Source organism: Gopherus flavomarginatus, chromosome 9 (genome assembly GCF_025201925.1).
Source record: "Gopherus flavomarginatus isolate rGopFla2 chromosome 9, rGopFla2.mat.asm, whole genome shotgun sequence".
In the NCBI taxonomy this organism is placed as follows: domain Eukaryota; kingdom Metazoa; phylum Chordata; order Testudines; family Testudinidae; genus Gopherus; species Gopherus flavomarginatus.
In genome coordinates this window covers 89919830-89935863 of record NC_066625.1, presented here as the reverse complement: position 1 = coordinate 89935863, position 16034 = coordinate 89919830, and the positions used below count along the sequence as shown (strand labels likewise).

The window sequence follows — 16034 nt, the reverse complement described above, 5'->3', positions numbered from 1 at the left end:
CCAGCTCTTCACCCACCACACGCTGCTAGTTTGTGACTTAATGTTCATCCCGATAGAGCTGTCTGTTTCCTGGGAGACAGGAGCACGGGTGGGAGGATGCCCCCAAGGACTCGGGTGTTGTGGGTGTAGTTTAGCAGGCTACAGCTTTCCCAGGTGCCTGGTAGGTGAATCTAGTGATCGTCAATTTCCTCCTCTCCAGCATCTGCCCTGAGGACCCCCATCTCCATCACTGGCCCCTATGCGGCTCCCTTCGCCATGATGGGACACCATGAAATGAACGGCTCTCTGACGAGTCCGGGGGCCTATGCGGGGCTCCACAACATCCCGCCCCAGATGAGCGCCGCCGCTGCCGCCGCCTATGGCCGATCGCCAATGGTGAGCTTTGGAGCTGTACGTAGAACTTTTAGCTCCTTCTTTTGGTTGTGTCGGGGGGGAGGGCCGGTGTCTTCCCTAGCGGCTGCCTTCCCAGCTCAGGCAATCTAGAGTGCACCCATCAGCTGTTGGTGTGCTCAGCTCTGGGCTCCCACCCGGTCAGCATCATACAACTGGGGGGGGGGAGGGCGGCGGAGGGGATGGTAGAGTGAGTCACTGCTGTGAAGCCAGATGCTTTCAAACAGCTGCCTTTGGTTCTGCTCCTCTAATGGGCTTTTGGAGAACAGCCTGGCTTCAGTGCCAACACCTGCAATGTAAACCCAGCAAGTCTCAATGCTGGGACTAAATGTGCTGTCCGGGGGTCTGCGGGCGCCGGGAGAGCAGCCTCCATTTGAACTGGAGTTAGTGGGACCCGCCAGGGCACCGCGCCCCTGGGGACCAGCCCTGACTCCTGTTTGCAGGGGCGTGTAAACTGAGCATGTGTCTTGATCTCAGAATCATCTGCTTGCGATCAGGTGCCGATGTTTTCAAACAATGCTAGGAGGGTCTGTTTTTTTGGGGCCAGATCCTAGGGGTCTCTGCCCACTTATAACCAGTCCGGAGCCATGCTCTCCTGTAGGCTTGTTGGGAGCTTGCCTGAATATCGGCTGATCAGAACATGGAGAAAGGATCTTGGCTTTGGCCCTGGGGTCCCTTGCCTTCTGGAAGCAGCAGGACATTGTGGAGCAGCTGTTCCTACTGGATTTCCACTCTAGTTCTGCAGCTCCCCAGACCCTGGGTAATCCTGGCAGTAGCTTCCCATTTCTGGGGGAGGAAATCAGTATGGAATTATTATTATTAATCAGCTGTCCTAAGGGCATGAGTGATGTGAAATGCAAAAAACTGGGGAAAGCCCCAACACGTCTGTTCCCTTCCAAATACTCCAGTGCCACATGGGAGCTGGCTCAGTATCACTGCTGGTGTGTGTAAGAAGCGGGGACGTTTCATTCAGTAGCCAGCATCTGAGGCCATTTCTGTCTGTTTTACAGGTCGGCTTTGACCCGCATCCGCCCATGAGGGGCCCTGGTCTCCCCACAAGCCTTGCATCCATACCTGGCGGGAAGCCGTAAGCCACCCTTTCTGTTCCTATGCTGTGTTATGGTTAGGTGACACGGGGCGTTTGCTCCCTCCCCTCGCCACCAGTTTCCTGCTGCTTTACTCCTGTATGTGCCCATTGTCCTGTTTTCTCCCCTCCTCCCCCTGGTCAGAATCAGGACAGACAGGTGTATGCTGCCCGGCCTTGGTGTGAAAGATACGTGGCTTCTTCCAAAGTGCTCGATGCCTTGTCCCCAGGTTTGCAGGCAATCACGTCACTGGGCGCACAGGGCACCCAGGTGGATGTTTTCAGAGCTGCAGGGGCCATCATAGATTCCCAGGCCAGAAGGGACCATTGTGATTATGTACTCTGGCCTCCCTTAGCTCCCTCAAAGTCCCCGCAGAAGTCAGGGACTGACGGGCGTGCTCCCTGGGTAAGGGAGTCTGACCTTGCTGTCTGTCCTGCCGTGTGGTGCACAGTCCAGACATCAGAACAGTCAAGCAACTACATGATGACTGTGGGTTCTGTACCTTTTTGCCATGTGTGCAAACCTCTCTCCCCTCCACTCCACCTTCGTCCTTCCCCTACAGAGCCTACTCGTTTCACGTAAGTGCTGATGGGCAGATGCAGCCGGTCCCATTCCCCCATGATGCCCTTGCTGGCCCCGGCATCCCAAGGCACGCTCGGCAGATCAACACGCTGAGTCACGGGGAGGTGGTATGTGCTGTGACCATTAGCAATCCAACCAGACACGTGTACACCGGAGGAAAGGGATGTGTGAAGATCTGGGATATCAGCCAGCCAGGCAGTAAGAGTCCCATTTCGCAGCTGGATTGCTTGGTAAGTTGCAGACGGAATATGTCGATGGGTATGCGTGTCTACTGATGCTTTGCCGTGTGTGTGCTCTTGCTAACCTTATCCGGTCTGGCTAGCTTCAGAACCATCATGAGCTTGCTCATGCTGACCATGCAGAAAGAATGTCACTTACTTTTCCCCTATGCCTGTTACAAGACGTGTTGGACGAGAACCTCCCAGTAACCTTAGCACCATCTCTTATTCCTGCAGAACAGAGACAACTACATCCGTTCCTGCAAACTCCTCCCCGACGGCCGCACCCTGATTGTGGGAGGGGAAGCGAGTACGCTTACGATCTGGGACCTGGCTTCCCCGACGCCAAGGATCAAGGCTGAATTGACCTCCTCTGCCCCAGCATGCTACGCTCTGGCAATCAGCCCTGATGCAAAAGTCTGCTTCTCCTGTTGCAGCGACGGCAATATTGCTGTGTGGGATCTCCACAACCAAACGCTGGTTAGGTGAGTCTTCAGAAATGGATGTTGCCAAGACGCCAGTGTGAAACTGTGAGGCTGGTGTTTGGAATTCTGTGCTTTTCATACCGAAACATTAATTTTTGGACATTCTTGAGTTGTTCAAGAAGACAGATGGCAGAAAGTCTGGCAGTATGTGAAAGGAAAGGAAATAGTGTTAGTTTAGATTATGGGGGCAATATGTAAATAGTGATCAGAGCTCAAACTGGACCAGTGTCCGCTGGCATCTCTCTCAAGCTTCCTTCTTGTTATCAAGTCTCAGCTTTCACTGAGAAAGGAAAGCGAGTTTCTAGCTGCTACGAACCCTTGAAAATGGGAACTGAGTGCAAACCGGTGGAGGTGTCAGAGCCTGAAACATCATCTCTGAGAGATGGGAGAGGTTGTTTTGTGGGAAGAGCTTGGAAAAGCCCGACTACTTTGTTTCCCAGTTAAGTCCCTGCCAGTACGTGGCCTGTAGAACAGACTGGAATTTGTGCAGCTTCATTTGTTAGATTGTATCGTCTCACACGCACAATTTTCTTTTGTATAAACATGGCATCCAGCTTCCTTATTAGCAACTGTCTCGGCTTTGGAGTGACTGTACAGATACTGATGGGTTGTTGTTGATCCCTGAATGTAACGCAAAGCAACACAAGCGCTGAGAGAGACACAACTGTGTTTGGTTGAGATTTCTAAACCCCTTCCTCTTGTGTGTTGGATTTTTGCTTTACAGGCAATTCCAAGGCCACACAGATGGCGCAAGCTGCATAGATATCTCGCATGATGGTACAAAGTTATGGACAGGTGGCCTGGACAACACAGTGCGTTCCTGGGACCTTAGGGAAGGAAGACAGCTCCAGCAGCATGACTTCACTTCCCAGGTAAGCCCTGGGTTTCTCTTGGCCTCTAGAGGAGGGAAGACTGCCTGATACCAGGCTATTGCAAATTTCATCTTGTTGTGGCTTCTAATGAATGGGGGGTTTCTTTCCTTGGGCACTGATACCGGAGCAGGGTGGGCTCTGCTCTAACCAGTGGGTTTAAGGTTATCTGGTATCACCAGTATTTGGCTGGAGTTTGTGGCTGATGCTCTTCTGTGTTGAAATGTCATTCAAGGATCTCCATGGCAACTGGCAGGATGCATCTTAATATTCTTATTAATCTGAAGGGGAGGGTGCCACAACTCTGGCACCTCGAGTGTCTTACAAAGATGGGGCAGTGGGCAGACCCGACTGCGTTGCTTGAAGGTTTGTGTCCCTAGTGGGCTGTGGGTGGGAGGGGAATGGTGCTTTTCCTTGTTAATATACAAACTAGCGATGTCCAAATTAAACACCATGGTCTTTCCTTTGTCAATAAATCAATGACATGAGCAGTGGTTGCCATTAAGAAGCCAGCATTTGTCAACAGGTACCGCACAATTGCCATAGTTAAGAACATGAGACTGGTCAGACTGGGTCAGACCAGTGGTCCATCTAGCACAGTACCCTATCTATGACATTGTCAGGTGCCAGATGCTTTGGGGGAATGAACAGAACCGGGCAATTTATTGGGTGATCCATTCCCTGCTGTCCAGTCCCAGCTTCTAGCAGTCAGAGATTTAGGGACACCCAAAGCATGGAGTTGTGTCCCTGCCCATCCTGGCTAATAGCCTTTGATGGACCTGTCCTCCATGAACTTATCTAATTCTTTTTAAACCCTGTTATACTTTTGGCCTTCACACACCTTTGGCTTTTGCCACTACCCCGGCAAGAACTTCCACAGGTTGACTGTGCATTGTGTGAAGAAGCACTTCCTTTTGTTTGCTTTAAACATACTGCCTGTTAATTTCATTGGGTTACCTCTTTAGGGGTAAACTGGTACCTCAGATCTTACTGTTGGTAAATGCTGTTGTCTTAATGGTGAGCAAACCCCTGCTGGATTAACCAGGTCTGCTGCTGCTGTAAGTGATACGAATTCCCAACTTCCTGTAGGATTTCCAGTTTCTATTTAACTGAATGTCCAGTAGTCTGAAGCTTACTCCAAATACCTGAGGTAGGGCGGCCATTGTCACTGCACATCAGTTCCCACAGACCCCATATTGCTAGTTAAACTTGTAAGTAAGTGCCTGAGAAGGGAATAGAAACAATGCATGTCTGAGGGCTCTGCTGAATGAGAGTGTCTCAGCTGCTAAACCCCAGGCTCTACCTGTCAGGAGTTCCCACTGTATTAATGCTTGACTTTGGGAATCTGGCCAGCATGGTGCCATGCAGTCAGTGCTGCTGTGGCTTCCAGGCCATGACCAGGTAGGACTTAGAGCCCAGTTAATCTTGCTGCTTTCTGGGCAGAGTTTTCCGATGCTGGGAAATGCTGGAAAGACGCATTCTGTCCACCTCCATAAATACTCTGGCTGGAAACCTGTCCCTGGAGTAGGTTGCATTTGAGGCTACAGTGCTAGATTCAAAAGAAGAAAATCCCTTGTCGCTTGTTCATGTTTTGTTGGATTGGAAATGTCAGTAGTTTAGGTGATTGAAGCAGACTCCTTCCAAACTCAGCAAACCACTTTTTGTGTTGAATCTTCGATCTTGCTGTCAGTTATGGTATCAAGGACGCACATTTAATATCAACCCAGGGTATGTGTGCCTCCTGGTATAGGAGAGAGCATAGAGGCCCTAATTTTTATTCAGTTCTACTGCAACTTGGAATAGCACAAGGCTATAAATGAAGAGCAGGGAATTTTCTGCCATTCCAGGGAAACAGTGCTCCTGACCCACTCCAGCTCCATCGGTGAGGTACCAGAATCTCTCTGAACAAATCTGTGTTTAAATAAAAAGTTCCTGTTTCATGATGTGCCTTTTGAATTGATCCTCTGCTTTCAACAGAGCTGGAGTCAGGAACGCCTGGCTGCAGAAGCCATGGAAAATCCAGCACTTGCAGGAGCTTAGTCTCGTATTTAATTGCACTGAAGCTTAAGTTAAGAAAAACAGGATAATCAGTGTTTAGTTCCTGGCTACTAAGATTCTGAGTGTGCATAGGGGTCTGGGAGAAAGGGCCTGCGGTTTCCTAGATAATTCTCCATTGATTTTTTTTCCCCTTTCATTTAAGTAGATCAATTCATACGTTATGTAAACAGTTTTCCTCAGCAATTACTGCTCCTGGACTCTGTCACCAGGGCTCAAAGAATTTGTAGCTTTGGGTGGCGATGGAAATATTTACTTTTCTGGGGTGGGGGAAATTCATTATATGGAACTGGGCTCATGTTTCTGCCAGCCCCGAAGTGTGCAGTTATTTCTGTTCTCGTTAGGTTAGGACTAGACATATCCAGGGCAGTACTCAGTCAGAAGGAAAATACACTTCAGCAGCCAAGGAGAGGCATTCTCAGGTGAATAGGTAGTTCCGGCTATAGAAATCTTCGCCTTGAGATTGCTTGTTTAAATCTGGGTGAGGTCTGCGATGACTAACAGTTGCCATGTGGCTGCTGTGGGGCAGTTGATGGTGCGAGTTTGGGCTGTCGCTGATGGATGTCCACATCACAACTGACGCCAGAGTAGCTGTCTCAGCTACTTCCTTGTTGTGACAGTGACCCCAGCATGGTTGCGGCCTGCTACATGGGCCGGGCGGAGAAGCGTGCCATGCATCTGAGCATACCGTGGCTGCTCTCTGGGGAAATGAACACCCTGGTGGTCTCCAGCACAGCTTGTGAGTCTGCTGCTACCTTTTCTCTTTGCAAAAACCATGTCTGTAGCAAGGTGGGTTGCGGAAGTTTGGCCGGTGAGGAGATGAACGACGGTTCTAAGACTTTTTTTGTTTGAATATCCCTTTAGATCTTCTCGCTGGGTTACTGCCCCACCGGTGAGTGGCTTGCCGTGGGCATGGAGAGCAGCAACGTTGAGGTGTTGCACCACACCAAACCGGATAAATACCAGCTTCACCTGCATGAGAGCTGCGTCCTTTCACTGAAATTTGCCTACTGTGGTAAGTTACCTCAGAGCTGCTGGTGTGTTCAAAGTTGGGCATGTGGGTAAGTCCCTGCTGAATTGGGACCTCTCTGAACTACCATCCTGAGCAGTTCCATAAGAGATTGTGTCTATTTGGTCCATGTGTATATGACTTCCAATAGGATTTCTAAGGAGGATGGTTAAATTGTAGGTTCTAGTGGTAAAACAACCTCCCTGCTCAATTGGACTGAAGGTGTGTGTGATGTGATATTGCTTAGCACTGAAAACTGTGTTAATCAAAGTCCTGCCCACATATTAACTCGCTAACCAAAGCAGAGGGAAAAAGCACTGCCTGAAAGCCAAGGCTTAGGAGTGGTGTATCATCTTACTAAAAATGTCACATTTTAAGCTACCCCAGTTTGCTGCTATCCTCAGAGATAAGCCAGTTGCCTTCTGAAGTGACATGGCCAGCAAATGGTGGTAGTCATTTTATCAAAGCGGTTGATTAAAAGGTACTAACGATAATAAAATGGCCTTTTCTGTTCTATAATCCCACACTGGTACATATGTAGATAGCAAATACAAGGAAACGTAGTGTCACTTGCCAGGGTTCTGCCAGATCTTTTCATTGGTAGGAATTGTTAGTATATGTGTGCTCAGCTCAGAAATAGAGAGGGGCAGTGTATGACCTTCTCTACCGTGCACACATTGATTTCACAGTCATTAATAATCTCCTGCTTGCGAGCTGACAGAGGCTTGGCTCAGAAAAGACCCACCGTTGGAATAATGTTCCCATTGTGAAACTAACCTACACAATATAAGTTGCAGCTTTTGTGTCTGACCTGCCCTGGTGTGGGAGAACTGATGCCGTGCTTTGTGTGTTTAGGTAAATGGTTTGTGAGTACAGGAAAAGATAATCTTCTCAACGCCTGGAGAACGCCATATGGAGCAAGCATATTCCAGGTAAGAAGGCTCCCTTGCTTGGACCTTTCGGACATCTGTCCCTCTTGTACCAGCTGTGCAATGGGGAGAGCCATTACAGCTGCAGAGCCATGTTAAATGCTGGCCTGCAGCGAGCCAGGTTTGAGAGTGACCTCTGGTCTCCAAGCATGGGTCTAACGCCATGGTCTGTGCAGTGCGGAAGGTACAGAAACTAAAAACTTGGCTCACCTACCTCAGGAACGGGGCAGATGTAACATTTCGCTCTTCTGCAGTGTGGCCAGGGATGTCTGCAAGCCGTCATGTCAGTATCTCTCAGAAAATGTGGAGCTGGGAAGGGAGAACCCACTGGCTAAAAATGACTGAATGTGGCTGAAAGGAACTTGACAGAAAAGTGTATTTTGGTGCATCTGAAGCTTTAAAATTTATCACTGTTTTGCATGTAAATAACAGCAACTGGCTCAGCACAAAGAAGCTTTTCTCCTTAGTCAAACGCAGTTGGAAATGGAAGGTCTAGAATCTGAACTGATTTTTCTGTTTTGTTTTGTTTTTGTTTTTTCCTTCTACAGTCGAAAGAATCCTCCTCTGTCTTAAGTTGTGACATTTCAGCAGATGACAAATACATTGTTACAGGCTCTGGTGACAAGAAGGCCACAGTCTATGAGGTCATCTATTAAACAAGGATTTTAACAGGGCTGTCAACTCCGAATATTAGGCTCGAGTCTGACAAGACAATGGCAAAATTCTGAAGGATGTAGGAAAACGAAAGGAGAGCAGCCATGCATTGAGAGGCTGTGTAATATGGATCTTCATGGACTCAGAGTAATGTACATGGACTGATGCGTTTCAGCAACTTTTATTTTAAGCTGTGGCATATCTGGATTTATTTGGAGGTCTGCGAATACAACACATTTTGAAGCCCTAAACAGGTTTTGTTTTGGTTTTAGGGGTTGGTTTGTTGTTCTTTTGTCTGCGCTTTGGTGGCACTATAAAGGACTTATTTTTTATTGTGATTTTTTTTTGCGCTCTATATAAGACTTGTGAAAAATGTAAATAACGGACTAGTAAATAGAATTGAAAGGGTGAGGTTAATCCTCCTGGTACACTAGTTGTGTATTTTTTATTTGTTATTTTTTTTGTCTGCTGTAATTGTATTCCACTGATCGGTTTGGTGGTGGCAATTCCCTCCCCCAGTATCTATTTGAGATACTACTTCGACCTGCAGCTTGTAACCAGATTGAGCAGAGATGTCCACTGGTGGAAGTTGTTCCTACTGTCGTACATGTGAATTGTTCGGTGTGTTAGTCAAATGTTTGAACACTGTATGGACTGAAGTTAAATTGGTCAGATCTTCAGCTACTGATGTGACATCGGCAAAACAATCAAATTTTTTCTATGGATTTTTGTGCTCATATGTTTGAAGAAAACAGGAAGTCCATGTTCTAAGAAACTTCTGCTCAAGCCCTTCTTGATCTTCGGACATAAATGATGAGGAATAATTTCAAAGAAAGCATAGTAAAATTCAGCTCAGGGAGCCACGAAAGATAATAGCAACTTATGTGTTTTGTATTCAAATGAAAGTAAAGAATTAGAATTGATAACCTTTTAAAATACAATTCTTTTTTTAAAAAAAGTTTACTAACAAGTAGGTTTTGTGTGAGGTGGGTCAAGGGGCTGTCTCTGGTAGGGGTCTGTGGCTTTATGGTCTTGTCACTTTTTTGGTATATTGGTTCCAACAGAGCAAAACCCATCCCCACACAGGCCAGTGTGTCAACATTTTGTACTAAAAGGTTAAATAAATAAACGGGAAATAAAAGTATTTGTGTAGCAGAAGTGCTCACCCTGTATTGTAGCATATGGAAGAGAATTTTTATACTACATTTTTATGGATTATTTTTTAATTTTTGATTTTAATCTGGTCAAAAATAATTAGGGTTATGGTGAAAACTACCTGTTTGAAAGTGATAGTACAAAAGAAGAAACGAACAATAAAGTTGGAGATGTTCTTTAACTTTCTGTTCTTGGACGTCCATTCGGCATCACGTCTGAATTGTAAGTCGTCAGCAGTACCCTCCAGCAGTAGCTATTGGTTTGGGGTGGGGGAGAACATAGATTTGGGGGTGAAAGTAAAGTTCATGGGAATTTTTTTCCAAAGTCTCACATTTTAAGATTGGACTTCTTTTCCCACCAGAACAAAAACAAGGGAAATTTCAAAGGCAAAAAGTATGCACCCCATGAGACTTTAGTGATGATGCACCTCTGATTCCAAGAAACTTGCCTGTCATGCAAAAAGTGTGAATTTTGATTTGTTATGCACTGTCACAAAAAGCTCTTAAGTAAAAAAGCATCTTTTAAAAAAGAGTGGTGATCTGAAATGCAGTTATGTTCAGAAAAATGACCATGTAAAGATGGCACCATGTTCAGTGGATCTGCTTTCTATGCATACGAGAGTCAGATCTGCTTATTTTTAGTGGCTACACATTTTTACTCTTTTCTGTTCACTGTATTGTTCCGCAGTGCGATAGCAGAAGGAGACGGATTTTTTTATGGCCTGCTCATCATCTGCGGAATGATTTTAGTACGTTCCAGTTGCAGGATCGTTATTACTGGTGATAATGTGAGAGTGCTAATAAACCCAGCTTGACTCTCAGCCCCCATATGAATTAATCTATTGAGAATCAATGAACACAGAGCCCGGGAATGCCATATTTAGAGCCACTTTTCAGTGTACAAGCCACACTTTACAACCAGCTTGGAAAGGGTTAGCGGGTTTTGGAATTTTCACTCAAAGTTCCACTTTAATAACACCACAAGCTAATGTCCCAAAATGGTTGTTTGCAAGTTGGTGCTTTTTAAATAATAATAATAAAAAAAAAAATCAACTGGGTTTAACTAAGTAGGTGGAGGGTTGCTAAGTCACTCTGTCTCAACTTCACACCAAAGTATGTAGCAGAATATGTACAGCTGTTAATAACTACAACTGTTTTTGTAAAAAAAAGAAAAGTAAAGAGAATAAAAATTAAATGTAATGAAGCTCAACTGAAAACCAAGTGTCTATAAACCATTTACTCTCTGAAAACCTGCACTGAATTGTTAATAAAAACAAACCAACAGAATGGCCATTGTTGTTCTTACGGGTAGTGAGCCTCCACGTTAGCTGGTGGAGGGATGAAACCTAGGGTCAGTATCTCAGTTTCCTGCTCACCGTGGTCACAGGCTGGGCCACTGCTGCTAAGCTCGGGCCTGATCCAGAGCCACTTGAAGTCGATGGGAGTCTGCACTGATGTTGAAGAACTTTGGATCAAGGACCCCCAGAGGAATGTGCGCTGTTGTTGTCCTGTCTCCAGTTGTGAGCACAGTGGCTGGGTAGCCGGACTTGAAGGGACAGTGAGGAAGCAGAGATCAGAGCACCAATCCCCTGGGCCAGCTCCTCCTACAGTGTGTAGGGTTGTAGTTGCTCCTTCCCTGCTCTTGAGGCTGTATCCTTGTTGCCACTGGAGAGTAGCAGTTTAGAGCATGTGGCTCATGTTCCTCCTCCCAAGGTGACTGGGAGTGACTGTTCAGTGCTATGATATGTAAATGACTGCTGAAGTCAGCTGTGAAAGACAAACCGGCAACAGAACACGTTAGAGCTGCTAAATGAGACTCCAAAGTACCTCTGCAGCATTTTACTTTTTACTTTTCCTGTGACAGATGTTTCTAAAATGCTTTTGATTCCAAACATAAGTCATGATAACGCTACAGCCAGGCCTTGAAGCTGGCTGCGTGCTGTAATCCAATAGATTTGGGGATGGGATTTCCTCCTCCACATCTATTTTTTAAATTCAGTCTTATTTCGGAAAACACATGTTCTGTACAGAGCTACTCCTCTCCTCCCACCTCCCCAGATGAAGAGACTAAAGAAGTAACCTGGGAGGATGATCACAACTGCTGCTAGTATTGGCAATACGATGGTACCTGCTTCAAGAGACCGGAGAATTGGCCACCATCTACTAGAGTTTGCCTTTTACTTAGAAGTTGAACAAAAATTAATACAGAAAATCTGGATACTTTAAAGTTCTTGGTGCAAGTTTCTCCTTAGAACCATCTTGCCCCAGTTCTGCACTGATCAACCCCGGGATGGTCTTGGTCCTCACACACATCCTGTGGATGTAGAATTAAGTTGGTTCTTTTAATTTTGGTTGGTTTCTGTGGCCTTGCACATGGGCAAATGGACACTACTCTGCCCTTTTGATACATAAATACCTGCTGCACCCCACATGTTCTGTCTAGGTAGTGAGTGAGGCCACTGTTTCCATTAACAAATGGAGTAATGCAATGCCATTTGCGGGGAGGAGAAAGTCTTTGGGTTCTGTAGGTGTGCAACCAAATTCTTATTTCTCAGAGGGGTAGTGATAAGTTGGTGGTCTCTGGAAATTATTTGATGCAAATGTCTAGTGTTCCATTGCTTTCAGAACAGGCGACCCCTGACAGACATAAAGCACTTTTCTTGAACTAGGACATATGTAACATCCTACAGGGGTTTCCCCAGTGATGTATTGAACATGACAGAGCCTGCTGGGAGGGAGAAATAAAAAGCAGGAGCAGCACTCTAGTGGCTTGGGTTTCCGATAATGTACAGCAATAAATGGTTATGAGTGCATTAAATCTGATTTTAAGCTGAATGGAATGAGGCACTTACACATGGGGCTATTAAACGACACAAAAATCACCAGAAATTCTTTGTTGTAAACTTTGGAAGAATTTAACACACAGGCATAAAAATGTGTTTGTACGAGGCCAGTGAGTTGGGTCGTTACTAAAGGACCAAGCCTATGTTGCACTGTTGATGATGTATGTGTATTGTGATGTTCTGCTTTCAACAACTTCCAGCAATGTGTTGGCCTTTATAATTAATTTGGCTTGACTGTAACCTTTCAAAAAGCACTGACTAGAGAAGGTGATAAATTTTTGAATAAGCTAATTCCACTTTCCCTCTAGCAGCAAGGCCCTCTTCATGAGCTGGGCTTTCTCATCGCTTTCCAAGCTGTGTGCACTAATTTCTTATCTTGCATATTAATAAGGGCTTGTAAAGATGCTTTTAGTTCCGCTTTGGACTGATGTTGCTATAAAATACCGTAAAGAGAAGACATCACTACCTCACTTGGCAGCTTAGCAAATGGTTTGACCATGTGCAAGCCTAGCGTGTCCTATTTGTCAGTTACTACAGGCTAGGTGTTGCTCTGAATACCTGAGTTTAAAAGAATAGCTTTTTTCAGGAGAGAGCCATCCCAGGCTGCTGAATTAGACTTGCGGCATTTTTGGTCCTTGTTTTGATGAGGTGCTTCGTTGAGGAAGCTTTGTGCTTTGATTTCAAAGGTCATCTGTAGCAACTGCTGTTTAACACTCTTTGGGTCAAGCAGCCCCCGTATATGAAGCAAAGTAAATAAGTGTCAAAAAAGTGTCCCGTTTCCAGGGGAATGGAAAAAATGTACCTGAAAACACTTGGGGAGGGCAGCGAGGAATCTGTTCCTCAGAATCGATTGACTCTCTGCCTTTTTGTTTCTATTTCAGCTCCTCTTTGCACTTTGTTCTGTTCCTGAGGATCTATCAGGAGAAAGCTCACGTCCATGGCCTCTTGACTGCTGACATATTAAATTGGCCGTATAGATTTTGTTGTGTCCTGTTATCTTCCTTGTGTGGTGTTTATCATGGTTGTGTTCCCTGGCAGGGAGGGAGCTGTGCCACCCCACTGGAGAGATGGCAGGCAGCTTGCTTTTCCACAGGTTTCCTGCACTGTTGCTTGATGGGATGCTGTGAAGTCATCTGTTCTGTCTTTCAGAAGTCCCATGCCGGCCTCTAGCTGTTAACTAAGCTAAGCAAGAGCTTGCTGGAGCAGTGGGAAAAGCCAGACCCAATGCTACCAGGTCTAAGCATTCTCAGGCTATATTTGGTGAACAATAATTGTTTTCATTAATCTTCATCTGCTCTTCATCCGTGCCATCCTCTCATGAAAGCAGCAGCAGTGTCACACGCGCTCGCTCGCTTGTGTAAGGGCTTCACAAAGAGAGGGAACATAAGAACGGCCATACTGGGTTAGACCAATGGTCCAACTAGCCCAGTATCCTGTCTTTTGACAGTGGCCAGTGCCAGGTGCCCCAGAGGGAACGAACAGAACAGGGAATCAACAAGTGATCCATTCCCTGTCACCCATTCTCAGCTCCTGGCAAACAGAGGCTAGGGACACCATCCCTGCCTAGCCTGGCTAATAGCCATTGGTGGACCTGTCCTCTATGTACTTATAATGGTTCAAAAAAGAACTTGATAGTCTTGACCTTCATGATATCCTCTAGCAATGAGTTCCACAGGTTGACTGTGTGTTGTATGAAGAAATACTTCCTTTTGTTTGTGTTAAACCTGCTGTCTGTTAATTTCATTTGGTGACCTCTAGTTCTTATGTTTGAGACGGTCAGATGTGCGATGCTGGCAGCTTCAATTCTGCTTCGCTGAACTCTCCATGCCCATCCTGACACTCCTGTATCTGCCATTGAGGCACAGACCAGGAAACCGGAGACTCCACCAGTGTAGCTCAAACTTGACCTCTCCGGGTGGGGGGAAGCTTAGTTTCATCCTCCTGTTCAGTTAGCACCAGTCTCTCCTCCCTGGGGGAAGCTTGCGTTGGGCAGCACCTTCTCCAGCACTTAACACCAAGCAGGGTGCTCCTGAATCTCAGGAGCAGGGCTGGCTTCAGGGCCCAGCTGCTGAACCAGGTGTGGGCAACTGTCTGGCAGGGATTAGATTAAGACCCTCCTCCAATTCATTTTGCATCAGCTACCCAATGGGCATCAGCCAGTGCCAGCTCTATCTGCGCTGGGCTGGATTCAAGCTGACATCCTGCAGGAAAGTTCCTGCGCCTATTGCCCTGCTGGGGCCAGCTTCCCTGCCTCTCTTCGGGCGTGACGGCGTATTCAGTGAGCAGGAAGCAACCTTTATGGAGTCCAGCAACTCCTGGCTCAGAATGCAAGCAGCCGCGTGGGTAGAACGTCGGGCAGGCCAGGTATTGCTGCAGTCTGGGTGAGTGTTTGCTTATTGTCTCCGCTCCGGCTGTTGCCATGTCTAGGAAGTTATGAAAGCCCTTTTTCTCCACCATACGCTCAGTTGCTGTGGCACCTAATGCCAGTCTCTCAGCCTGGGCTCTCGGAACAGATGGCATGAGGAGGCGCTGGGACGCCATCAGCTCTTGTTATCTCTAGCTGATGACACGGAGTGTAAATTTTGTTGGCACTACTCCCTTCATCTGTTCTGCCGCTGCATCCCACCAGTTTTAATTACTGTAATTGAGTTATAATGAATGATTGTGCGTTACCATTGTCTGGGATGTGGCGGGGAGTAGTCTCTTCGTTAGACACTTCATTTAACAACGTGCCCCTCCTCCTTGCTTTGTTTATTTGGTTGAAGGGTGTCATCACTTCAAATGACATAGATAAAACAGTCCTCGCAGTGTCTGCTGTTCGATGTTTATCGTCTCTCCAGTCCCAAGAGCTAGTGCTTTGCTGGATCCTGGTGGAAAATTGCAGTACTAGATAATTAATTTGGCTTAATCCCTCCAAAAACTGCAGCTTGCTTTGCCTGCTGAAAACTATTAGCTGCAATTGTATAAAAATACACTTAAATTTATCAAGTGTCCCTCCCTCTCCTCATCCGCCCCACCCCCCCTCAGTCTTCATAGAGAGTCTTGTCTGACTCTTCTATAGTGAGGGTTTCATCCGTCCCAAAGCAACAGAATCGACAGCTGGCTGCAAGTACGTTTTAGCTGCATCGCCCTTAAATCATTCCTGGGGCAGTTTAACAGATTAACAGGTGACTCTGACTAATGCACACGGGCACCTCCTAATGCCTTGTCGATATATGTGTAATCAACTAGGGGCTCATTGCAGGCCCTCTGCCCAAATGCTGCCTGGTGAAGATGCATTTTTAGTGGCATTGAGGGGTATTTCTGCGTTTCTCATATCACTGCAGCCTCTGCAAGTGTTTGAGGGGCTTTCCTCTGGCTGGAAAAAAAAAAAGCCATGGTCAGGGCTCAAATTAGGGGTGGTGGTGGAGGAAATGGGTGGTACTCACCAAGTTCCAGCCCTGAGCTAAATTCCATCAATCTGCAGTGCAAAAACGAGCTGCCACACTCCGCAGATTGTGTGGCTGCAGGGCTGCTGCAAGGACGTTTCGTGCCCTAGGCGAAACTTCCACCCCGCACCCCCCCTCCCACGGCAGCTAGCTCAGCCCCCCACCCAGGGAGCCCCCCCACAACAGCTACCCCCCACTGCCACAGCTAGCCCCTCTGTTCCCCATGGCAACTAACTATACCTGGGGAGACTTCTCCCCTTCCCCTCCACCCCCTGGCAGCTAACCCTGCCTGGGGAGACCTCCTGCGGAAACTAAGTCTGCCTGAGCATCCCG

The 16034-nt window shown here is 46.7% G+C and overlaps 1 protein-coding gene across 10 annotated transcripts in view; it reads left to right on the top strand.

The window, feature by feature from the left end:
- The window catches only part of TLE3 (TLE family member 3, transcriptional corepressor), a 47917-nt gene extending 37200 nt beyond the window's left edge, over positions 1-10717 (top strand). For 7 of the 10 annotated variants that reach the window (XM_050967557.1, XM_050967554.1, XM_050967556.1 and 4 more), the window contains 8 exons: positions 200-390; positions 1401-1477; positions 2038-2287; positions 2513-2760; positions 3485-3632; positions 6549-6699; positions 7549-7625; positions 8171-10717. In XM_050967557.1, coding sequence (XP_050823514.1) covers positions 200-390; positions 1401-1477; positions 2038-2287; positions 2513-2760; positions 3485-3632; positions 6549-6699; positions 7549-7625; positions 8171-8278 — 1250 coding nt within the window. In that variant the 3' untranslated portion in view covers positions 8279-10717. The remainder of the gene's footprint in view (positions 1-199; positions 391-1400; positions 1478-2037; positions 2288-2512; positions 2761-3484; positions 3633-6548; positions 6700-7548; positions 7626-8170) is intronic. The other 3 variants (XM_050967560.1, XM_050967555.1, XM_050967559.1) reach the window with 1 other exon arrangement.
- The last annotated feature ends 5317 nt before the right edge of the window (positions 10718-16034 follow it).